Source organism: Ictidomys tridecemlineatus, chromosome 7 (genome assembly GCF_052094955.1).
Source record: "Ictidomys tridecemlineatus isolate mIctTri1 chromosome 7, mIctTri1.hap1, whole genome shotgun sequence".
Lineage (NCBI taxonomy): Eukaryota > Metazoa > Chordata > Mammalia > Rodentia > Sciuridae > Ictidomys > Ictidomys tridecemlineatus.
The window spans coordinates 107,079,925-107,107,055 of NC_135483.1; the positions used below are offsets into that span (position 1 = coordinate 107,079,925).

The following is a 27,131-nucleotide window of genomic DNA, read 5'->3' on the forward strand; positions in this document are numbered from 1 at the left end:
CACCTGCTTACTTGAAGCTAAATCAACCCAGATGTGGTTTGTTACCTTTAAATATCCTAAAATGCTCAGGCTTGGGCTGTTCCTTGCAGTGACAGTTATAGGTCCCATGGGGAGCAGTCGCCAGCTGTCTGGCTAAATAAAGGCTCTTCAATTTGGACAAAACTGAGACTTGGTGTGTTTTCTGAGTGGCCTGCCCCACAACAAAATGTCACTAGACAATTAAGTTTTAAAATTCCTCAATTTTATTGATAGGCATAACTTACATTCTTTTAAGGGTATTGAAAGGTTTATTACTTATATACAAAGACTTTGCAGCGAGACAGAATAGGCTCGCAAGTGGATCCAGAAATGGTTGAACTGGCTTGGCTTTTATTGTTCTTGGGGTCTGAGGCTGGGGTGAAGGTTCCTGCAAGCAGGCTAGGGTTTGGGTGATTTGAACTTTACACTGGGCTCAGAGGAGGAGGCCCCCCAGGCTGCCATGGGCTTGCGCAGATGTAGAACACAGGGGAACGGGAAATGGTCAAGCTTGAAAGCAGTCAACATCAAAAATGAAGTTGCAGTCTTTATTTTTTTTAAATATTTTTTTAGTTGCAGTTGGACACGATACCTTTATTTATTTATTTTTATGTGGTGCTAAGGATTGAACCCAGGGCCTCAAACATGCTAGGCGAGCACTCTACCTCTGAGCTACAACCCCAGCCCCAGCCCCCAGAGTTGAAGTCTTTATGATAGTTTGGTGAACTATAATCCTGGCTTGTAAGAGCCTGTTTGTTTAATCACTAAAATAATGTAGGTCTATAAATCTGCACCAGCAGAAAGAAGGCTGCCAAAGCTGTAATGCCTCTCAAAAGTTTCAGATGTGATCATAGGAGTTGATTAGCAAAACAGGCATAAATCACTTTTAAAAAGCTATCCGGGTGTGGTAGCACATGCCTGTAATCCCAGTGACTTGAGAGGCTGAGGCAGGAGGATCGTAAATTTCAGGCCAGCCTCAGCAACTTAATGAGTTCCTAAGCAACTTAATACGACCCTGTCTCAAAATAAACAAACAAACAAAAAAATAGAATGGGCTAAGAGCTAAGGATGTGGCTCAATGGTTAAGTGCCCCTGGGTTCAATTCCTGGTAATCAGCCCCCTCCCCACCAAAAAAAAAAAAAAAAAATCCTCTTTGGGGTCCTCAAAACTTTAACAGGTGTAAAGGGTCCTGAGACCAAGGTTTGTGTATGATTTGTTGTTCACAGCATATGACCTCTGTATGGAAAAAGAAGAGAAATGAAGATCTATCTTTGCACTAGAGTTTGTATACACATAAAGAAACTTATAAAGAGTAAAAAAGACCGGTTATTAGTGGAACTGGGCAGATGGAAGACCTTTTACCAGAAATGCACCTTTTCTAAAAGATATTTTTGAGTTTTATAAAACTTATTCAATATAGTACATTCAAATTTTAAAATCTATCAACCAACCCTAAGAGCCAGAGGCAGCAGGAGGGTCAGCTCAACAAAAGATGGGCAAAGTCAGGCTGGGAAGCTTGTGTATGGACTCCCTCCTCTGCCCCACACCCAGAAATAATGGTTTCCAAGCAAATTATAAGAGGATTCTTCTCCAAAACAAAAATTAAGAGAACCAGAGGTTCTGGCATGGAAATCACCACCAAATCACAGAACACAACAAGTGAGACAAGCAAAAAAGCTACTCAGAGGAAATGGAGGTAAATCGGGAACTAAAGGAAATTTAAGATAATTTTTAAAAACAAGAACAACAAAAGCCATGATGTACCCCATAACACTGGAGAAGTTATTGAGAACATATTGCCAAGGTTGAATTAATTGAAGAAAACAGTTTTCCAATAGCTCTACTAAAAGTGTAATCATACAAGTCACCCATATGTTCTTGTGCAAATTATATTCTCATACATGCACAGCACAGAGAAAAATGACATTTTTTTTAAAGAGAGAGTGAGAGAGGAGGGAGAGAGAGAGAGAGAGAGAGAGAGAGAGAGAGAGAGAGAATTTTTAATATTTATTTCTTAGTTCTCGATGGACACAACATCTTTGTTGGTATGTGGTGCTGAGGATCGAACCCAGGCCGCACGCATGCCAGATGAGCACGCTACCGCCTGAGCCACATTCCCAGCCCGAAAAAGGACATTTTAACATCAAATATAAATATAGGCTGCACTTACTACTTGTGTGTTCCTAGGTAAATTATTTAACTTCTGAGCCTCAGTCTCACTGAGTAACTTGGAGTTATAATATATCTAACTCCCTTATGAGTTATTCTAAGAACTCAGTGAGTTATTTTTTTCTGATGTGACAGAATATTCCCTAGTAATTAGTAGATCCTGTAAATGTCATTCCTATTGTCCACGACAGCAGAAAAAGCTGATGGTGTGTCTCTACAAAAGAAATCACAATGAAACATGCTTTAATGTTAATGATCATTTAATATTTTAACACTTTCACTTATAAACATACAATTTGCATATATATAGGGGAAAATAGGCTCTATAGACAAAACAGAACACTAGAGACATGGAAGCAATCACAAAAAAGATTAAATCAGGGAGAAAAATGAAAGTGCATTCTGTGACTTCTGGTTACATACAAAGGAAAGGAAAAGAAAGATTACATTATACACGATCAAAAACTAATGTAGAAAATAAATTTGGATCATTTTGTCTCAACTGCAGGTTCTTCTTAAAATCCAGATGGCTACCCTGGGTCACTAACAGCCTACATAGACAAAGTCTGGCCTTTTTCATAATGATAACCTGAGACACTAACCACAGGTGTTCCTTTCTCTTTCCTATCTAAGGCCCAAAGTTAACTCAAGGAATTAAAAGAATACAACTAACAGAACAATCAGATCAGCAATGTACAATATCAACAGCCAACTTCTTCCAAGTATGGATCATTATTTAAAAGTACATATGAAGCAAGAGAGGCTAAGGCAGAAGGATTATAAGTTGAAGGTCAATCTGGGCAACACAGTGAGACCCCATCTAAAAAAAATCAAATATAAACAAATAAAAGTACTCATCCATTTCTTAGTGTTAGCACTATACATATGCTGTATACATAAAGGATATGGTTGGGAAACTGAAGCTCTCTAAAGTGTGGCATCTACAAGAGCTGGGGCCAAGAAAATAAAAGATCTGAACCCACCTTTACACCCAGTATGCATTTCATATCAGAATCAAGTCACTAGTGACAGGGAATTACTAGATTCAATTATGGCTGACTAAGGAAACTGGCCTCCCTGGAGGCAGGGATTGGGGAGGAGAGTCACATGCCAAACTTTGGTCCACACCTAACCCTCTTTAGCCAAGGCAGCCAAGGATCACACAACATGTTTTGCTTCAAGAGCATTTCAGTGGCAGAAATTCTCTAGTCTCAGAAATTCCTGTTATCCAATTACTCCAAGTTCAAAATTAACACCCTAATGCAATATTAAAAACTGATTTTAATACTGTATAAGTACAGCATACAGCTTTAATAATGATTACAATCCAAACAGAAGCCATTTTATGACACAGGATATAAAGTCAACATTCCATGTTAAAACAACACTTTAAGCCATTAATACCATCTTGTCATACATCACATCTACACATAGAGACAAGTACACTTCCTTTCAGCTTGAAACAGACACTCCCATGTCAACAATTCCTCTAGGAATAGGTAGAAAAACAGACTGTTGGCACTACTAAGTCCACTTGGCATCTGGTTTTACATGGAGATCTATTCAAAGATCTGAATAGATCAAGAGTTGGAACCAGCTGAGTAGTGAAACAAGAGACCCATGGATGTAACCAGCACAATCACAATAGAATTCATGCTTCCTGGAGTGTATTTTGAAAAAACAGGACCATACGAAGTATGGAGCAGGGACTTCACTGTGCTGACCCACCTTAATGAAAATATACTTAAAGCATGCAGGACAGAAAATTGGAATAATTAGCAGTGTTTAAGACATGGAGTAACAGAAATATAAATATTTTAAATACATATTTCATAATGTGGAAAATATAAGCATTAGACAAAAAGAGAGGACTGTGGATTTTCTGGAGCTTCATATATTTGGGGGCTCAAAATTAAATGTTTTAAGCTTCTGTACCATGAGTAGATCAGGAATGAAATCAAGGAGAAAAATGAAAGTGCATTCTGTGACTTAAGGTCCTGGCCAGGGTGACTACTATCTTGAGCAGGTCCCTTGGTCCCTAGGCCCTATTTCTCTACAACTCAAGTTTCCCCCAGCCACAGTCCATCTCAGCACTAGGTGAACAGCCATGGTACCCTACTCCTCCAAAGGACAGGCCTTCAGAGCATGTGATCCTAGAAGGCCTGAAGCAAAAACTCTTAACTATGGCTCTCCTTCCTATTTCCTTATCATTCTTTTAATATTATTTTCTCAACAAATAGAAAAATAGGTTGTAAGTTGGCTTAGCGGGCAATAAATATACCTAAAGCAGACACTTAAAATGTATCTCTGAATAATTTAGCTCCATACAATTGTTACTGTTCTGCCTTCTTCAAGTTTTAAAGATAAAGCCTTAAAATACTGAGGCTCAAATTAATTTATAATGTAGGATGTTTTCAAAGTATTACAATGAAAAACACACAGGAATAACAGGAGAATAAGCAGCTCTAGCATTAGGCAGATTTCTGAAGCATCATTTTTAAAGGGACAGTGTCCCTGTCATCCTGAGCAGTCAGTCTTGCTGGGGGCCCACAGCCCAGAGTGTAGCTTGTGGGGGCTCTCACACCACTGCCTTTGGAAGCCACCTGGCAGCTTACCAGTCCACAACTCCTAAGGTAACATGCAACCAGTCTGGTCTGAGGTTTCAAAGTTTGAGGTTAAACCAAAAGAAGCTGCAGTTTTCCTTGCCACAACCACTCACTCATTCATCACTATATTATTGTACAACATGAAAATAAATTATCCCTTCAGCACTACACCTGTGTAAAGAAAATGCCTTTCATGACAGGTATATTCAAATAATTATTCCAAGAGTTCCATAAGGACAGTCCGAGTATGAGCCAGAGCCCCCAGTGTGTTTAACCAACACAGTTCAAACCTTTCTCTGTGGTTCTTATGCAGATTAGTTACAATTATTAGGTCACTACTTCTAAAAGAACTATTAAAACTATTATTAAAAACATTTGTCACAAACAGAAATGCCCTGCAAATCATATTATTGCACACAGGATTATCAGCAGCTATGCACATTAAGATCTTGAAGATTCTAGAAAACCCAAAACAGAGACCCTAAGGCCATGCCTGTGGCCGCTCCAGCCAACATGCCTAGTGCCAGGTCACTGTCATTGTCATGATACCGTTCACGAATGATGACTTGGTTGGCAGGCTGTTGTCCATAAAGTCCTAAAAGAGAAGGAAAAAACAGATCTTTGAGGAGTGGCTTGAGATGGCATACTTGAATGTGAGCACTCTCCCCTCTCCAACCGATCAGCTGATTTCCCTGTCAGCTGGCTTCCCACTTTCCTCTGGAGAGGTGGGGGCAGATGAGTACAATTCACCCCAGTCTTCCTCTATCTCAGGCCCATTATATGGCCTGCCAAGAAGGACACCTCCACCCTTCAGATACCACTGAGAGAAAAGTCAACCAGGGCCAAGTTCTAATCCTGCAAAGAGCAGAGCTGTGATAAAGCTGCAGATTCCTGCTTCAAATTTCATGTTATTAGGATGAAAGACAAATGGGGCAGGTATGGAGATACACACCCTGCAGACAATGGGAGAGCCAAGAACTCCTGTGAAGGGCCCAAAGGGAAAAAGCCCTTTTAACAGTGAAGCGTCTTAGTATTCATGAAAACAGTTTTTAATTAAACCTTAAATCTGCTAATATAACTTGCTCTTCATTTTTAATCATATCTGTATGTGATTAAATTATAAGAGAAAAATTAAATATTAAAGGTAAAAATTTCTTAAAAAAGCAAACCTTTAACAAATTTACTATTTAATTTGTATGATTAAAATTTACAAGTACAACCCTCTATGCTTCACAGCTGTATCATTGCCTCGTAACTAATTTGCTTTCATATTGCTCACATATTTTGGGAGGGCAGGGGGTGCCAGGGATTGAATTCGGAGGCTCTCGACCACTGAGCCACATCCCCAGCCCTATTTTGAATCTTACTAAGAGATAGGGTCTTACTGAGTTTCTTTAGTGCCTCACTGTTGCTGAGGCTAGCTTTGAACTCGTGATCCTCCTGCCTCAGCCTCCTGAGCCGCTAAGATTACAGGTGTGTGCCATCATGTCCAGCTTCTTACATATTAATAGGGTTAACTTTCCTCCCTGATCCTCTCCTCCTTTAACAGTTCAACCCAGAAGATCTAGAAACCAATACATTAGTAATATCAACATATACATGAAGAACAGAAGAAAAAGCAAACAAAGGTTGGTATTTCCAAGCTCTAAACCAGCTTAAACATTTACAGCATTACAAGCACCGACACCCTAAGCCCTCACAGTGATCCTGTCAGTACACTATTATCCCCAGTTTACATATGGGCAAACTGAGGTACACAGAGGTTAAGGGCAGTAAGGACATGTGAACCCAGGCAATCTGATCACAGAAAACACCCATAACCACTAAAGCCTAAAAAACATGCTTGAGGATGGTCGGAGAGAGAAATCAAAGCCACAGAGAATGAGACCATCTTTAATCTAAGGACTGATCAAGCACAAGTAACAACATTATAAGAGAATGATCTTGCCAGGCATGAGGCACACTACTGTAATTCCTATTTGGGAGGTGGAGGCAGGAGGATCACCAAGTTGAGGGTCAGTCTGGGCATCTTAGACTCAAAATTCAAATAATTGGGAAGGGGAGCTGGGATGTAGCTCAATGGAAGAGCGCTTGCCTAGCAAAGTGTGAGGTCCTTGGTTAAATCCCTAGCACTACAAACAAACAAACAAAACAAAAACAAAAACAAAAAGAGTGATTTTTTAATGCAAAATTTAAATTCAAAACCAGTTAATAAATTTTAAAACGGTTACACAATTCCAGCTAGCAGAATGTAATACACAGAACTTGTAAGCTGATCTTACAAAAAGATCCCATTGAAAATCTGAACTGTGTTCCCCCCATGGGTCACACTGACAGTTCCCCTCACTGCAGGAACAGGAGGCCATTCTCATACCTCCTGCCTATCTCTGCTCCCACAGTAAGCCACAGCCTTACCAAAGTCAGCTGTTGGAAAGTTACAAATGGTACTTATTTGTAATTACCTAATATAAATAAGTATTTATTAAATGGCCAAAATGCCAATGGAGAAGAGGCAGATATTTTTTCAAAATTTTAGAGATAACAATAGTCAGTCTTTACAGGATTACAGTAACATGCCTGAAATTTCCCTCAAAATAATCCAAGTTCTTGGGGGAAGGGGAATTGAGGGTTGAACCCAGGGGGTGCTTTATACATGAGTTACATCCCCAGACCTTTTTATTTTGAGAAAGGGTCTCACTAAGTTATCAAGGGTCTTGCTAAATTGCTGAGGCTGGCCTCTAACTTGTCATCCTCTCACCTCAGATCCCAAGTCTCTGGGATTACAGGCAACTCCTACCATACCCAGCTCATGTTTTTTAATGTTAATGAAAGAAACAAAAGTCTATGCCCCTTGACATATTAATTTAATATACAGAAATGTATTTTAAGACTTATTGGAATAAAAATAAAAATGTTCAAAGACATTCAAAGCATTGTTTCCACAGCAAAATTTAAAAAGGAAAAGAAAAAGTCAAAACTTTTTTTTAAGGTTTAAGTAATAATCTATTATCAAGTATGTCATACAAGCACTAAAAATATATAAGAGTATTATGCAGCACTCTGAGCAATATATAAAATTTAAAATTCAGACAGAAATACAAAAGGCAATGTATAATTACAAGAATGACATATTTATATGGGGAAAGTAATTCAAATAAAAATAAGTGTGCTAAGATCACAAGATGATGGACATTTAATGTCATAATTACTATTTTACTAGTTTTTAACTTGACATTAAAAAAAAAAAGTCAATCAAGGCAAATCTTCCAAAGTCCACACTTGTTGGGTGAATCTGTATCAGTTTTCAAGGAAAGAGGAGTCAAATGAACTTTCTGTATTTCTACTTTAAAAACCCTTTCTCTGCTGGGCACAGCTGCACATGCCTGTAACCCCAGTGGTTTGGGAGGCTGAGGCAGGAGGATTATAAGTGCAAAGCCAGCCTCAGCAACTTAGCAAGGCCCTAAGCAACTCAGCAAGACCCTGTCTCTAAATAAAATATTTTTAAAAAGAATGTGGTTCAGTGATAAAGTGCCCCAGGTTTAATCCCTAGTACAATAATTATTATTACAAACTAAATAGATCAGAAGTCAAGGACACACATCTAAGAGTGGCCTGGCCTACTTGGCTTCCCTGGACAACAGTATCAAATGTTCACAGCTTTGTGGTGGCAGCTCCCCTTCCACTGCTTCTGTGTTAAGATGATGTACTAGTTTTGCTCATGGCTCATGGTCAGCTCCTCTTCTGTAGACCCTCACTATCCCCATCTCTCTGGAGCTCTAGGCTGATTCATCTACCAATCACTGCGTGCTCCTGTGTGTCAATGTGATCTGCACACTACAAACTACCCAGATTAATCTCATGATGGTCTTGCTCATTTATTCCTTGGTTAAGGGTTTTGCCCTCCAATCCCTCAAGGTAGCCCCATGCAGCCTCACAAAGTGCCCAGCATCCCCTCATACCTCCAACTCTACAGATTCCCCTGCCAGGGAGACCCAGAATTTGATGATACCAGCAAAGGTCCATTATTTAATATTTGCAATTTGTTTCATGTAAAACAAAGAATAGAAAGAAGTATATTCAAAAAGCCGAGTAAGCAGAAGTCCCTTCCAGGCCTCTACTTCACTGTGAAATCTAACATTACTTCAATAGTGTCAAATGTCCAAGGATGTTATCAGCAGGAAAAAAAAAAAAATGATAGTATTGTTATACCTTGTTTTTGCTTAAGATTACTAAAAAATAAAAATTAAAAATATTTTCAGGCTATAAATGAAAATGGTAGAAAAAATACAACAAAAAGGAGAACTGGGGGCTGGGGATGTGGCTCAAGTGGTAGTGCGCTCGCCTGGGTTCGAAAAAAAATAGGTCACAGGTCACCTTCCATCTTTTAAAATGGGCCTCTTTGGTACTTTTTCTTTTTTTAGTTGCCAATGGACCTTTATTTTATTTATTTATATGCAGTCTTGAGAATTGAACCCAGTGCCTCACACTTGCCAGGCAAGTGATCTACCACTGAGCTACAAATCCAGTCCTTGATTGCTTCTTGATACAGTGAATCCCAATAAGTACAAATTCTATTCTTGAGAATTAGTTTGTATACAATTGTGTAGTTCTACAAATCAAGACTTCTCTAGCTTTGTAAAGCAGTGCAAAAATACAAAAGGCTTATTTTAAAAACACACAAAAAGGGCTGGGGTTCTGGCTTAGTGGTCAAGCATTTACCTTGCACGTGTGAGGCACTGGGTTCAACTCTCAGCACAGCATATATATAAATGAATAAAATAAAGGTCCATCAAAAACTATAAGAAAAAAAATTAAAACAAACACACATACACACACACAAAGTACAGTAACAGAGTGACTTGTGGTCTCCAGCAGAAAATGTAGTTCACTTAACCTTAAACTGGGAAATAAAAATTCTCATGCACATACCCACTAAGTGAAAGTAAGAAGGCATGGGAGACTGATGAGAGTTACCTGCATATGGGTACTGGTAGGGCACAGCATACGCCTGGCCATTGGCAGCATAGACAACCTGAGTTCCTGCTGGGTATGCACCACCGTACGGACCATAGCCATATACCTGCTAAAAAGAAATAGAGCTATTAAAAATACTCTCTTGAAACCCCTGGTAATGTATTAAAATTGAGTCTCCAGGTTATACTCAATAAAATTTAAGTCAGTTAAAAAAGAAAGAAAACATGTGATAGTATTATTATACCTTGTTTTTGCTTAAGATTACTAAAAAATAAAAATTAAAAATATTTTCAGGCTATAAATGAAAATGGTAGAAAAAATACAACAAAAAGGAGAACTGGGGGCTGGGGATGTGGCTCAAGCGGTAGCGCGCTCGCCTGGGTTCAATCCTCAGCACCACATACAAACAAAGATGTTGTGTCCGCCGAAAACTAAAAAATAAATATTAAAAATTCTCTCCCCCGGCCCCGTCTCTGTCTCTCTCTTCTAAAAAAAAAAAAAAAAAAAAAGAACTGGACTTGCAAGAGATTTTGATTTTAATTCAGCTGTACCATTAACTTGATCTTTAGTAAGTCACCTAATCTCTCTGAATCTTGTTTTTTGTTCATCTGTAAAATGACCAGGTTGGACCAAGCGGTGAGATTTACTTGAAAATCTGTATTCCACCGGGCACAGTGGCACATGCCTGTAATCCCAGCGGCTCAGAAGGAGGCTGAGATAGGAGGATCGCAAGTTTCAAAGCCAGCCTCAGGAAAAGTGAAATGCTAGTAAGCAACTCAGTGAAACCCGGCCTCTAAATAAAATTCAAAACAGGGCTGGGGATGTGGCTCAGGGACTAGTGCTCCTGAGTTCAATACCCAATACCAAAACAAAACAAAACCCTGTATTCCTCAGGTGAGGCCAATCTAGATGCAGAACCTTTCCCAGCCCAATTCCATTAATTCCTTCCAGTTTGGAGGATAGAGAAGACTGAAGCCTGGGACCAGAACCAGTGAATGTGGTTTTCCAGACATACCTATGAAAGGGCACTACCAAAAGAAACAAGCACTGGGACCCACTTCTGATGACTGAGCCAATGAACAGTGAATGTGCCAATACAGAGACAAAAGGCCAGCCTTCCTTATGAGCTCACAGGTGAGAGGCAAGCTGACAAATTTACAGACAATTACTGTCCAATGTGACCAGTGGTCTGATACAAGGGAGAAGAAGGAGCTGTGTATAGATCTAAATCTGTTATCTTACAAAGGCAGGAGAAAGAACTTCCACTTCTGGAGGAAGATGTTCCTGGCCCATTCCTCCTGCTAAGTACACTTAAAATCCCTGCACATTATATGCAAGTAGATTCTGAATGATGGAAAGAAGGAGGTAGACTGGCTAGGACTGCTAAAGGAGGATATGAGGCAAGTCCCCTGGGTTTCCTTCTTGCCTCAGACATCCTATCTGGATAACAGAGTAGCCAGCAACCTGGAAATGTCAATAAACATAGACAAAAAAGACCTGAATAAAACCTTGCTCTCTCTACCCAAAGAACCTAAGAAGGAAAGAGGCAACCTAGCAAGAGAGAACATTTTTTAAATGATTGCTTCTCTACTCTAGGCAAACACCATAGAAAAATCTGAAACCCCAACCCTATTCCCAGTAGCAAAGGTCAAGTGTAGAAACTCTAAACCCCCACACTTCACAGGTTGTAAAAGCACTCCCTGAGCTCTTGGAGTACTAACAGAGAAGGTAGAGCGCGGAGCTGGACATTTTATCCCTACCAGATGATAAAACATTCCCACCGTGTCAGTGAACACCAAATAGGGAACCAGAACTCCCACCTGCACATACAAACGAGGCAAATCTTCCTGTCCTACTCAGATGAGGTCAGCCTGGTCCTAGTGGGAAGAGAACTCAATCCAGTGGTAATTATGGCATCAGCAGAGGCTATGCAGCAGTGGGGGAGCCCATGCCCTTCCCAGACAAGGTGCTCAGAGAGGACCCCCAACTCTAATTCTCCTGCATTGACACAAATCCCAATACCCTAGGTATCAACTGAGGACTAGTGGACAGCCTGGACTTCATTCCACATGACAGGAAGATGACAAAAACACAAGATTTAAATAGGATTCAGGGACTTACAATACTTAAAATGTACAGGTGTTATAAAAAAACACTTGTTTGCCAGGTGTGGTAGTGCATACCTGTAACCCCAGCAGCCTGGGAGGCTGAGGCAGGAGGATTGCAAGTTTAATACCAGCCTCAGCAACTTAGTGAGGCCCTCAGCTTAGTGAGAACCTGTCTTAAAAGAAAAAAGGCTAGGGATGTGGCTCAGTGATAAAGCGTCCCTGGGTTAAATCTTCAGTACTTAAAAAAGAAAAGAAAACCTCTCGTTCATACCAAGGTTCATCAAGATCTCAAGAATGAGAAAAGGGGGAGGAGTAGGGGGCACAGGAAGGGCAGCAGAATAAACATTATGATTGATGTATGTACATCTATGTCTGTATTATATGTCAAAATACATTCTGCTGTCATGTATGACTAAAAAATAAAAAAATAATTAAAAAAATGAGAAAAGGCCACAAAAGATGCCAACACCAAGATGACAAAAGATATCTGAATTAGGACTGGAGTGTAGCTTAGTGGTAGCCTGGCATGCAGGAGGCCCTAGGTTCAATCTTGAGCAGTGGGGGGAAAAAAAAGTTAGCATTATCTCAAAAGCACTTTTTCCTTGTATGTGGTGCTGGGAAATGAAATAAAGGACTTGAGTAGGCTAGGCTGGAAAGGATTTAGAACAGCAACCAATAAGATATTTCAGTGGGCAATTATGAACACACTTGAAATAAATAAAAAAAAAAGAAACTCTCCCGAAAATCAGAAAATCAATAAGGGATATATAAGGATGTGTCCAAAATTATATATATATAAATATAAAAAAATTAACCAAATGAAAATTTTAGAACTAAAAAATTTATTTTTATTGGTTCTTTTTAATTACACATGATAGTAGAATTCATTTTGACATAATTATAAAAGCATGGAATATATCTTGTTCTAATTTAGTCCCCAATACCTCTCCTTCCCCTGCCTCCTTCCACCCTCTGCTCCTTTCCCTCTACTATACTGGTCTTTCTGCCATTTATCCGTAGTCATTTTTTAAAATTAATTTCTTATTTATGTACATGAATGATGAGATTCACTGTGGTATATTCATATATGTACATGGAAAAGTAGAACTAAAAAATATCATAAACAAATATAACTAATTCAATGAATGGGCTCAATAACAGAATGGAGAAACAATCAGCAAATATGAACCCAAAGAATTGACATTACCCAATTAGAACACAGAGAGAGAAAATAGATTGAAGTTAAAAACTAATAATAAACAAGAGTCTCCAAAACATGTGTGACTTATCATCAGATCTATCATTCGTGTCATCAGCATCCCAAAAGAGGAAGAGAAAGGATGGGGCTGAAAAAATATTCAAGGAGTAATAGCTTCAGATTTCCCAGATTTAGCCCAAAGAATCAACCTTTGCATTCAAGAAAGTGAACAAGCTAGGTTTGTGTGGTACTGAGGATCAAACCCAGTACCTTCCACATGTGAGGAAAGTAAGTACTCTACCACTAAGCTACAACCCCAGCCCCAAAGTCAAACTGTTGAAAACTAAAGATGATGCCAGAGAGAAGACAAAAGGAAGGAAACAAAGAGCAGAATCAATGAAACTGAGGAACAGAAAAATGAATAAAAAAAGTTAACTCCTGAAGAGATTAGTAAAACTGATAAACCTCTAAGCAACTATCAAGGAAGAAAACATAAATAACTAGTATCAGAAGTGAATGAAACAGAGCTGGGGGCTGGGGATGTGGCTCAAGCGGTAGCGCGCTCTTAATTAACTTAAGAGACAAAAGTCCCAACCCAACAAGAAGGACCCAATAAGGAATCCTAGGTCCTACCCCCTACTCATAGATCAAAAACAGAAGTTCCAGAACAAATAAATAATTATGCACAAAGGACACGCAGGGAAAAAAAAGGTAGAGGAATCTATCTCAATTGATACGCAAGTGAGAAACAATTAAGTCATATTTAGAGGCAAACCAATAAGGCTCACTTCTGATTTCTTGGCTCAGACCCTAAAATCAAGGAGGGCCTAAAAGAAAACAACAGCCAGTCAAGGTTACTATACCTAGCAAAACTCAAGTTTCAAATGTGAGGGGGAAATAAAAACTTTCCATGACAAGAATAAACCAAAAGAATTCATGAGCACAAAGACAGCACTACAACTAATACTTGAAGATGAACTGTACACAGAGGAATGAAAAACTATTCCCAAAGCTCACAAACAGAAGAATTTCAACAGAAGAATGATCCATTAAATGAGGATCAAGACAGGATAAAATATAGCAAAAAAAAAAAAAAAGGAGGAAAAAAACCCAAAATGGCAAAAAAAAACACAAAATATATCCATACTAAAAACGGGTGTGAATGGTCTTAACTCCCCACTTAAAAGACACAGATTAGCAGAATAGATCAAAAAACAAAATCAAACTATATGCTGTTACAAGAGACTCATCAGCAAAGACATGCACAGAGCTGGGCATGGTGGCACACATCTATAATCATAGCAACTGGGGAGGCTTAAGTAAGAGGATCAGAAGTTTGAGACCAACCTCAGCAACTCAGCCAGGCCCTAAGGAAGACACAGTCTCAAAATAAAAAATAAAAAGGATGGAAGAAAATATCAAAGTATATGGACCCCCACACACAAAAAAAAGCAGGAGTAGCTATTCTCATATCTGACAATAACAAAACAGACTTCAAGCAAAAATTAATCAGAAGAGACAAATAAGGCCACTATGTCCTGGGAAAGGGAACAATCCACCAAGAAGATATGATAGTAAACATCTATGCCCCAGATGTCAATGTATCTCATTACTTAAAAAAAAAAATTCTCCATGACTATAAATACCAGATAGACCCCAACACAATACTACTGCGAGATTTGAACACACCTTTATCAACAATAGACATGTCATCAAAACATAAAATCAATAAAGATATCTCCAACCTAAATAACACTAGAAATCAAATGGACCTAATGGACTTCTACAGAATATTCCATCCCCAAACAGCTGAATTTTATCTTCTTCTTGGCAGTGCATGGAACTTTTCCCAAATAAATTATATTCTAGGCCACCAAGAAAATCTTAACAAAGAAAAAAAAAAAAATCAATATAGACCCATGTATCCTAATAGACTATAATGGAAAGAAACTAGAAATCAATAGCATGAAAAATAATAAAAACCACATAAACACATGGAAGTTGGACAATACTCTCTTAAATGAAGAGAAGATCAAGGAAGCAATGAGGGGGGCTGAGGATGTGGCTCAAGCGGTGGCGCACTTGCCTGGAATGCATGCGGCCCGGGTTCGATCCTCAGCACCACATACAAACAAAGATGTTGTGTTCGCCAAAAACTAAAAAATAAATATTAAAAAAATAATAATTAAAAAAAAAAGGAAGCAATGAGACTAGAAAAAGAAATTCCTAGGAATGAAGAACAGAGATACAACAAATCAAAACCTCTAGGACAGTATGAAAGCAGTTCTAAGAGGAAAATTAATAGCCTTGAGTGCCTACATTAAAAAATTAGAAATATTCCAAATAAATATGCTTCACCTGAAGGCCTTAGAAAAAGAACAAACTAACCCCCAAACCAGTAGAAAACTGAAAATTAGGATCAGAGCCAAAATCAATGAAATTGAGAATAAGAAAACAATACACAGGATCAATGCAACAAAGAGTTGATTATTTAGAAAGATAAATAAGATTGACAAACTCTTAGCTAAACTAAACAAAAGAAAGAAAACTCAAATCAATAAGATGAAAAAGGAGCTATTACCACAGACCCTTTTGATTACAGAGGATCATCAGAACCTACTTTGAAAATTTATACTCCAATAAACTAGAAAATCTGAAAGACACTAATAAAGTTTTAGGCATATATATGACCTACCCAAATTGAATCAGGAAGATAGAGAAAACCTAAACAGACCAATATCAAGAAATGAAATTGAAGCAGCAATTAAAAATTTTCCAAAAAAGAAAAGCCTAGGACCAGATGGATTTATAACCAAGTTCTATCAGACCTTTACAGAAGAACACCAGTCTTTTTCAAATTATTCCATAATATTGAAAGGGAGGGAACACTCTAAATACTTTATATGAAGCTGGTATAATCATGATACCAAAACCAGACAAAATACATCAAGGGAAAAAAAAAAAAACTGTAGACCAATATCCCCATGAACATCAATGCAAAAATCTTTAATAAAACATTGTCAAAACATCAAAACCAGATTTTGAAAAAAAAAAGGTAATACATTATGATCTCAAGGATTTCATTCCAGGAATTCAAGGTTGGTTTAACATATGCAATCAATAAATGTAATTCCCCACTCAAACAGAATTAAGGACAAGAATCACATTATCATCTCAATAGATTCAAAAAAGACCTTTATCAGACCTTTATTTATCAGACCTTTATTCAGAAAAGACTTTTATCCAAGTCCAGCACCCATTCATGTTAAAAACACTGGAAAAGCTAGGAAATCAAAGGACCTTACCTCAACATGTTAAAGGCCATTTCTGACAAACCCAAAGTCAACATCATACTAAATGACTAAAAACTAAAGGCTTTTCCTTTAAAATCAGGAATAAGACTATCTACTCTTACCACTCCTATTCAATACAGTCACTGAAACATTAGCCAGAATGATCAGGCAAGAAAAGGAAATCAAAGGGATACAAATAGGAAAAGAAGTCATCAAACTATTTCTGTTTGCCAACAATCTAATCCTATGTATCTAGAAGACCCAAAAAACTCCACCAGAATACTTCTAGGGCTTATAAATGAGTTCAGCAAAGTTGCAGGATATGGGATCAACACGCAAAAATCAATAGCTTTCCTATACTCCAACAGTAATTCAGCTGAGGAAGAAATTAGGAAATCCATCCCATTCAGAATTAACCTATTTAAAAGGAAAAAAAAAAAAAAACTTTGGGAATTAATCTAAGCAAGGAAACAAATAAGCTTTACAGTGAAAAATTATAGAACACTGCAGAAAGAAATTGAAGAAGACCTTAGAAGATGAAATGACAACCCATGTTCTTGGATAGGCAAAATTACTATTGTCAAAATGGCCATACTACCAAAAGCAATATACTATTCAATGCAAACCCCATCAAAATATCAATGACATTCTTCAAGGAATTAGAAAAGACAATTCTTAAGTTCATTTAGAAGAAAAAGAGACCCAGGATTGAGTGGCTTAGTGGTAGAGTACTCACCTAGCATGTGCAAGGGCCCCAAGTTCAATCCTCAGCACCACACAAAAATAAATAAAATAAAGGTATTATGTCCAACTACAACTAAAAAATATATATTAAAAAAAAAGAAAAAAAAGAAAAAAAGACCCAGAATAGCTAAAGCAGTACTAAGCAAGCAAGAAAAACAAAGCAGAAGGTATCACCATACCTGGCCTGAAATTAAATTATAGAGCTATAGTTTTAAAAAAAAAAAAGCATAGTATTGGCATCAAAATAGACATAAAGACCAATGGAACAGAATAGAAGATACAGAGACAAATCCACATACCTACAGCCATCTGATATTTGACAGAAGTACCAAAAATATATTTTGGAGAAAAGACAGCCTTTTAAACAAATGGTGCTGGGAAAACTGAATAGCAATGTGTAGAAAAATTAAATTAGATCCCTATCTCTCACCCTGCACAAAACTCAAATCAAAATGGATCAAAGAGGACTGGGGTTGTAGCTCAGTGGTACAGTGCTTGCCTAGCAAGTGTGAGGCTCTGGGTTTAATCCTCAGAACCACATAAAAATAAATAAATAAAAGTTACCCATCTACAACTAAAAATATATATATTAAAAAAAATGGGCTGGGGTTGTGGCTCAGCGATAGAGCACTCGCCTAGCATGTGCAAGGCCCTGGGTTCGATCCTCAGCACCACATATAAATAAATAAATAAAGGTATTTTGTCCAACTACAACTAAAAAATAATTTTAAAAAAATGGATCAAAGACTTGGGAATTAGACCAGAAACCTTGCAATTAGTAGAAGAAAACATAGGCTTAACACTCCATCTATAGATGCTGGCACTGACTTCCTCAAAAAGACCCCCAAAGCACAAGACCCCCAAACCAAGATCACTAAGTGGGACCCCATCAAACTGAAAAGCTTCTATATAGCAAAGGAAAGGATTAAGAATATGACAAGAGAGCCTACAAATGGGAGAAAACCTTGGCCAGCAGCTCCTCCAATAGGGGATTAATCTCCAGAATGAACAGAGAACTCAAAACACTTAACACCAAAAGCAAATAACCTAGGCAATAAGTGAGCAAAAGAACTAAAACAAACTTTTCAAAAGAAGAAACACATGCAGCCAATAAAGCTATGAAAAAATATTCAGCATCTCTAATAATCAGGGAAGTGCAAATTAAAACTACACTAAGACTTCATCTCTTTTGAGTCAGAATGGCAATGATCAAGAATATGAACAATAACAAATGCTGGCAAGATTGTGACAAAAAAGGTTACACTTGTTCATTGTTGGTGGACTGCAGATGAGTACAACCACTCTGGAAAGCAGTATGGAGATACCTTAAAAAACTAGGAATGGAACCACCACATAACCCAGCCGTCCCACTCCTTAGTATGTTCCCCCCAAAGATTTAAAATTGGCATACTATAGTGATACAGCCAACTTGATATTTATAGCAGCACAATTCACGATAGTTAAATTATGGAATCAATCCAGGTATCTGTCAATAGATAAATGAATTAAGAAATTGTGGTACATACATACAAAGGAGTTCTACTCAGCCATAGAAAAGAATGAAAATACGGCATTTGCTGGTAAATGGATGGAAATGGAGAATATCGTGAAATAAGCCAAACTCAGAAACTCAAAGGTCAAATGTTTTCTCTCATATGTGGAAGCTAGAGTAAAGTAAAGAAAAGGGGGAGGGAAGGAGAGGATAAGATAAAGATAAAGGGAAGATCAGTAATGCAGAAGAAGGAAACTGAGAGGCAGAATGTAGGGATGGGTAAAGGAAGGCAATGCAGAATGAATTCTTAAAAACGCATGTTAAGTGCATATATAAATATCCCACAGGGAACTTCACCTTTATGCATAGGTAGAAAGAACCAATCAAATATAAACAGATGAGTGAAAGGAAATCTAGTAGAGTAGAGGAAGGAGAATGGGAGAGAATGGGGATGAGGGGAAGAAGGAGGGATCAGGAATTGAAATTAAATTCCATGCATGTAGGAGTTTGTTTGGATGAACCTAACTACTATGTGTAACTACAAAGCACTAATAAAAGAATACCAAAAAAAAAAAAAAATTATAAAAAACACAAAATGGATCACAGGCTTAAGCTTAAGTGTAAAATCTAAGAATACGAAATTTATAGAGAATAACACAAGAGAATCTTGGGAAACTTGGGCTAGATGAAGTGTTAGCCATGACAACAAAAGATGACTCAGAAAAGAAAAAACTGATAAACTGGAATGCATCAAAATTAACCTCTGTGAAAGGCCTTACTCAGTAAGAGGATAAAAAGATAAGCTATAGACCACATATCTAACAAAAGGTTCATATCTAAAACACATATATAAAACCTCTTAAAACTCAACTTAAAAATAATACAATCATGGGGCTGGGGTTGTGGCTCAGAGGTAGAGTACTCGCCTACATGCGTGAGGCACCGGGTTCGATCCTCAGCACCACATAAAAATAAAATACTGTGTCCACCTATAACTAAAAAATAAATAAATAATGAAACCATTAGAAAAACTAGAAAAGATAGGAAGAAACATTCCACTTAAGAGGATACTCAGAATGCAAATAAGTAAATGAAAAGATTAAACATCACTAGCAACTAAGGAAATGCAAATTAAAACCACAATGAGACACCACTACACACATAGGAACAGCTAATATAAAAAATAATGACATTTTCAATTGCTGGTAAGGATCAGAGAAAATGAATCACTCAGATATTACTGGTAGGAAAGTAAAAATGGGAGTCACTAGAAATAAGTTTGTTAGGATTTTTTATTTTTTTAACTAAACATATATTTGCCATACATATGACCCAGAAAATGCACATTTGGGCATTTATCCCAGAGAAATAAAATCTTTTGTTTGCATGGCAACTTGTTCATAGTGTTCAGGGCAGTTTTACTGGTAAAAGTCAAACACTACAAACAACCAAAATGTCCCACCATAGGTTAACGTCACTCAAACTCAAAAGATTATATGCTGTATGATTCCATTTATATGACATTGTTGAAATGATAAAATTCTAGACAGGGAAATAAACCAGTATTGATAGGGATCAGGAAATAGGGGAGGGTGTGACTATAAAAGGGTATGACCACAGGAGTATACTGTGAAAAATTTTATGTCTTGATTGAGATGGCAGTTACACATAAGTCTACTTATATGGTAAAAATTACTTAGGATTGGACATAAATTTTAAATTCCTGGTGCAATCTTACTTATTAACACATAACATCTAGAGAATCTGGTTGAAAATTAGATAAGACTCTATACTATCTTTACAATTTCTTGTGAATCTATAATTATTTTAAAATTTAAAGTTTAAGAATAAAAGCAAACATATTTCACACATCAAAAAATTATATACCCAAGCTAGGTGCAGTGGTATACACCTGTAATCCCAGTGGCTTTGGAGGCTAAGGCAGGAGGATTGCAAGTTCAAAGCCAGCTTCAGCAATTTAGCAAGGCCCTAAGCAACTCAGTGAGACCCTGTCTCAAAAAATAAAAAGGAGTAGGGATGTTGCTCAGTGGTTAAGCCCCTCTGGGTTCAATCCCAAATTTCCAGCATATAAACGATCTCCTGCACAGCTTGGCTCCCTACCTCAGGAGTTGGTGCAGCATAGGCTGTGTATGGAGGGGGTGAAGCAGCCACAACTGTCTCCTCGGAAAGGACTGGTGAGCCAACATAAGCCTGTGTGAGAAAAGACAGTGGGGGATAAGAACATGATGTTTACTTAGCAAATAAAAAGTTAAAGGACATAAAGTCGCAGCTATCTTGGGCTGGGTTTGTGGCTCAGTGGTAAAGTGCTTGTCTAGCACTTGCGAGGCCCTGGGTTCGATCCTCAGCACCACATAAAAATAAATAAGATAAAGGTAGTGTGTCCAACTACAACTAAAAAATAAATATATATTTTTTTAAAGTTACAGCTATCTGGAAAGTAGAAAAACTTCCCCTGATCCAGTAGAGCAACTGGCCCATTAAGACGTCCCCTCAATTCAGGAACAAGGTGGTCCCTCACTATCCAGAAAGGCCCCAGAGGCACCATTGTTATCCAACTCCTTTTAAAAGATACCACACCACTTGACAATCCTTATGTTCACAGTCTAAACCGCAGCAGAGACATCTTACACTCAGTCTGTTTTTTTGCATTAAAAAAAAATTCTTTAAATTACCCGTTAGTGGAAAAGAAAACAATGTTTTCTTTAAAAAGATCCATACAGGACAGTGGGTACAGCTTACTTGAAAGAGTGGGTGCCAAACATGCCTAAGACCCTGGTTTTAATCCCCAGAGTGTGCACACATACGTACGCACACATGATACAAAAATTCTATACAAAGAATCACCCTCAAATTTTTACTATATGGTTAATATTAAAAGTCACCCAAAAAGAGAATTTTCATGGTATGGAGGGTAATGTGACTGAGCTGCAATGTAGCCTGGCAGAAAGAAAACAATGACATTTAGCTATTAGGTTTTCACTTATTAAAAAAATTCTTTTGTAAGCCCAAGTCTCCTTGGAGAGGACAGCAGAGCCAATGAAAGACCCAAATTTTTTTGTAAGCCTTATCTACTTTTTCTTTTCTTTTTACATAAAGAAATAAGAGAAAAATAAAATTACAACTGAAGAATGAAAACAATGGCCAGAGTGAGTTTCCTTAACTCCCTGACACAAAGGTGGCATTTCTAAGCTCTACAAATGGGCTATCTCTGTGACCTCCTGAAAACAGAAACAAGTCTACAGACAAGTCCCCAAAATGCTTTGGTTTTACAAACCTAAGATTCTCTGCATAAAAAAATGAATAGTTTTTTTTTTGAGCCTTTTCCATAGCAGAATTCAAGGTATTACAAAGTTTAAAATATACAAACATTTCTGGAAAACAACACTGGAACTTGCATGTCTATGCAAGACAGTTCCTCCTGCCCAAACATTTGGCACAAACCAACACAATCACTGTTAGCAAAAGGTGCTCTGTTCATTCATGGCTAGATGAGCAAGAAAGCCTTATCTTCCCCAGTTTCCTTTCCCAAACTCCTATTTTCCAATTTGTTACACAAGATCAAGGATGTTAAAAAAAAAAAAAAAAAAAAATTATTGGCAAATGCCATTAGTAACTTACTGTGTTTGTTCTAGAATCTTGCAGTGCAAATTTCCAGGCCCTGTAGAAAAGAAAAAGGGTATTTTATCTGAGGTTATGCAACATTTCAAAGATTCTCAAATCCAGGCTAGGATCAGAATTCCTGAAAAGGCTTAAAAAAGAATAGGTCTTCAGATATTACCCCAAGACCCAATCAATTCATTTAAGACATACACTAGGAATATATAATATACTTATGCACATATATAAAAGATAAGATTATTTTTTACAAATATATCTACGGTAGGTATAAGACTTTAAAATATGCTTACAATTTAATATTTGATCCATTTTTTAATAAATTTGAACTATACTGCAGCTTGTTTTGTCAGTTCATGTTATATACAGATCTATTCATTTTGTTTTTTTTTGTTTTGTTTTGTTTTGTTTTTAAAGAGAGAGTGAGAGAGGAGAGAGAGAGAGAGAGAGAGAGAGAGAGAGAGAGAGAGAGAATTTTAATATTTATTTTTTAGTTCTCGGCAGACACAACATCTTTGTTGGTATGTGGTGCTGAGGATCGAACCCGGGCCGCACGCATGCCAAGCGAGCGCGCTACCGCTTGAGCCACATCCCCAGCCCTGAGATCTATTCATTTTGGGAAGGCTACACAATGAGTAAATGAAGACTGTCAGCAACATTTTCTCATTAAAAACAATGCTCTTATTAACATCCTTATTAGCCTTGTGTAAACAATCATACAGGACAAATTCCAAAGAGTGGAACTGCTTAGGTCAAAAGATAAAACATTTATTTCACTGGGTACTGCCAAGTGGTCCTACATAAAGTTTGTAACAATATTCACAACTACCATTCTTCCCTTATATGGTCATGAAAATTAGATATTTGAGTATGAAATCTCAGGTGCTCATCCCTCGCTTTTTGTACCGACTCCATCCCTCTTCTCTCATCTCTATTAATTCCATTCACTTTATTCTAATCTTACCACTTCCTTGAGTTGAAATTTCAGCTCATTTATTTTCAAATGTTCTGGTTTTCTAACAAATATAATTAAGTTGTGAAATTCCCCCAATGGATTTGATATGCAATGTACAAATGTCATTCACATTGCTAACAGGTATCATAATAGATAATTATGTATCGTATATAAATAGTTTTGTTGGGGATGGAGTTGTAGCTCAGTGGCTGAGTGCTTGCCTTGCACACATGAGGCACTGGGTTCTATTCTTAGCACCACATTAAATTAATAAATAAATAAATAAATAAAGCAATCAATCAAAGATATTATGTCCATCTAAAATGAAAAACCATTTAAAAAATAAGTAAATAAAAATTTGTTTTGCTGTTTTAGGTAGAACAGTCTAATGTGGCTTTAGTCTGCAAATTCAGTTCTACTATTTCAGAATGTTTTTCTTGCAAGTCAGTTTCTAAACACCTCTTTTTGGGTCTAGTACTTTCTGAATATTAATAATCTTTCTGAACTCCTTTAGTTTAACATAGCTTTGGTCTTTATTCCAAATCCTTGAATCTTTTTCCCTGCTTTCACAGAGATTTCCTCTATACTAGCGGTTCATTTTTCAGATGGGCTGTATACTAGGCAAAGTTATGATACCTGCTACCTCCCCACCCCGTACCATAATAGTGGCAATCTTCTAGGCTACAGATTGAAGAGAGCACAGAATAAACAAATCCTTACTCTCACAGAGCATACATTCTACCGACAATAGGCAAAGAACACCAGATAACAGTTAGTAGATGATGAAAGAGTGTGTACACTTACATGTATACAGGGGTATAAGGCTATACTTTTAAATATGAAAACCAGGACAACACTTTTGGAAACTATGTTCTATTCCTTGATTTTATTTTCCTCTTGTCTAGCTTTTTCTCAGACCTGCATTCTTTCCTCATTTTTCCTTTATGGTGGGTTTACATAGTTGCCAAGCATTACTTTGCACACTGCTAATGTTTAACTTGGGAAGTGATACCTAAAACTTCTATTTACTCTGATATGGTATGAGTTATTTCTCCTTTACACCTTTCTACCTGATCTAGTACCAACTGGGAATTCCACCCTACCCCAATTTAGCAACAGTTTGGTAACTAGGTGTGACCCACAGCACTTTTCTATTATCATAGAAGGAAGAGGCAGAAAAGGAAGAAATTTCCTCTGTGACGGAATAAGACTTTTCTGAAATACATGGGTTGTATACTCTCTTCTGAATATTTCTTTCAAAGTTTCATGCTAGGGCTCATATCACCAGTCAGAGAATTATCCACCTCAGGTAAGCTTCAATGCCTTCAGTGTCCTGGCATGAAACTGACAAACCTTCCAGCCTCTGCTGTGATCCCAAGGATATCTATTCTGAAAGGTTTTTCCTGGGCTTTTCCAAAATGCACTCCAGACTGCAGGATTTAATTAATTCTTCTTTTTATTGCTTCTGGGATTTGAGATGGGGTTAAGAACATTGATACACCTCAGACTGTTTTTCTCTTTGGCTGTTCACAATTTGTGCTTGAAGTTTAACTTCTAATAAATAATCATTGTTGCTGGTGAAATATTATCCCTCTCATTTCACTAGGTAGTTGGGGAAGATGATTCAGATTCATTTCATCATCTTTACTCAGAGTGTTTATTATGGATTAAACTGTGTCCAAACTGAAGTCCAAATCCCCATAACCTATGAACATGATCTTGTTTGGAAATAGGGTCTTTGCAGATGAAATCAAATTAAAATGAGATCATATTTTAAGATTGGTCCCTAATCCAATGTGGAAATGTGGACACAGACACACAAGAGAAGAACGCACATGTGAAGAACGCACATTTATTGAGATCAACTCTGCCAGTCTAATTAGCCACCAGTTGATTTCAATATCGTGATTTATCAAGTTTTCTTTTAATGAAGAATGTTTCTGTTCATTTTCATTACTCTAATTTAAAAAGCTTTATCCTTTATATTCTAATTTGTGCCCCTAAAATCAGACAGACAGACAGACACAAACACAGACACACACACACACACACACACACACACACACACATATATACACTTTGCCATCTAGGTTTAAAACGGATCTTCCCCTCTCTTCCAGGTAAAACATGTTTTTATTTCATATTTTTATTTTTTTATTTACATATTTCATATTTTTACCTCTTCTACAAGAAAAACTCCCATGTTTCATTAAATAACCTAAAATTCTAGTTTGAAATATTTCCCATTATTATTTAAAGAAACATTTCACATATGTGACATCTCAGCTCATAATAAAGCAGAGTAGTTAAGGACCAAAGGGCTTAGGAGCCAAATCTTGAGTCCAGTCTACTAACTCTAAAGTCTTTTTTCCGGCGGACACGACATCTTTGCATAGGGTACTGAGGATCTAACCTGGGCTGCACACATGCCAGGCAGCACACTACCGCTTGAGCCACATCCCCAGCCCAAACTCTAAAGTCTTGACAGGCAGAATGATGGCCCCCAAAGATGTCTACTTCCAAACATGGCAAAAGGGACCCTGCATCTATAATTAAGGTTAAAGACCTTGAGATGGATAGATTATCTTGGAAAATCAAGGTAGGACCAAACCAATCAAAAGTCCTTAGAGGCATGTAATCTTTCCTATCTGCAAAGTCAGGTGACAGTGTAAGAAGACAGACACAATTGTTGCTGACTTTGAGGAGTGAGAAAGGGGTCAGGAGTGAAGGAATGCAGGAGACCTCTAGAAGCTAGAAAAGACAAGGATACAGATTCTCTCCTAAAGCATTCAGCAGAATAAGGTCCTGCAGACACTTTTGTGTCTGAATTTGGTGTCAAACATCTTTCTTCCAGAAATGTAATAATACATGTAGATTTGTTTGAAGCTATTAAAATTATGTTAATTAAAGGAGCATATAACAACTAGTTCAGAAGTTACTTAATCTCTCTATGCCTCAACCTTTTATGCCAGGAAAAACAATACCCACTTTATAAAATATGAACAAGTTTAAACAACATCTGAAAAGCAGTTAGCTCCATGACTAGTACAAAGTAAGTGTTTAATATATGTTAGCTTAAATTATTAAGGGGTAGTAGTAGAGTTACAGTTTATAAAAGCAGCAAATTAGCCTGACATGATCATTTCTCCATTAGTCTTCAAGAAAGCCACTCTCTCTCTCTCTCTCTCTCAGAAGATGCTATTTAAGACTCACTGATATAGAGCCTGGAGACGTAGCTCAGTGATAGAGTGCTGCCCTAGCTTGCACAAAAGCCCTAGGTTCAATCTCCAGCACCAGGGGGGAAAAAGACTCACTGATATAAATCAGAGGAACATGGGCTGGGATTGTGGCTCAGCAGTAGAGCACTCGCCTCGCATGGGTGGGACCTAGGTTCGATCCTCAGCACCACATAAAAATAAAGGCATTGTGTTGTGTCTATCTACACCTAAAAAATAAATATTAAAAAAAAATACTTAAAAAAAATTTTTTTTAAATAAAAATAAATAAATAAATCAGAGGAACATAAAAAAGAAGCTACACAGGGGATTTAAAATAAACCCTACTTGGCATGCAGTGAATGTTTAAATTGAGGATGAACAAGGATGTGAATAAAGGGATAGGCATTGAAAAAAGTGGTCTGCAGGCTTTTATGATAATATCATATATGTACAAGTAATTCAGTAATGTCTGCTAGTGAATTCTCATGTCTAGAGTTAACCCACTGTAGGGTACAAAGTGGAGAGAATAAATCCATTCTTCCCCCTAAATTTCATTTAGTGTTGGCAAGTTTCTGATCCAACACCAACAGCAATGTCAACAGGCAGAGGACTAGTGAGGTTGGGCTTTTCTCCTGCAGTTTAGTTCCCTATCCCTTCTTCAAAGATAGCAGATGGGAACAATGACTACCAAAGAAAGCTGCACAAGACAGATGTCTGTGCTTA

The 27,131-nt window shown here is 37.5% G+C and overlaps 1 protein-coding gene across 6 annotated transcripts in view; it reads right to left on the reverse strand.

Moving 5' to 3' along the window:
- Nucleotides 1-2,666: 2,666 nt before the first annotated feature.
- Nucleotides 2,667-27,131, reverse strand: part of Plekhb2 (pleckstrin homology domain containing B2) — a 40,087-nt gene continuing 15,622 nt past the window's right edge. For 3 of the 6 annotated variants that reach the window (XM_078017289.1, XM_078017290.1, XM_078017291.1), the window contains 4 exons: nucleotides 22,239-22,278; nucleotides 20,721-20,810; nucleotides 9,765-9,873; nucleotides 2,667-5,385 (listed from right to left, as the gene is read on the reverse strand). In XM_078017289.1, coding sequence (XP_077873415.1) covers nucleotides 5,249-5,385; nucleotides 9,765-9,873; nucleotides 20,721-20,810; nucleotides 22,239-22,278 — 376 coding nt within the window. In that variant the 3' untranslated portion in view covers nucleotides 2,667-5,248. Of the gene's footprint in view, nucleotides 5,386-9,764; nucleotides 9,874-15,156; nucleotides 15,227-20,720; nucleotides 20,811-22,238; nucleotides 22,279-27,131 lie in introns of all 6 variants that reach the window. The other 3 variants (XM_078017288.1, XM_078017287.1, XM_078017292.1) reach the window with 3 other exon arrangements.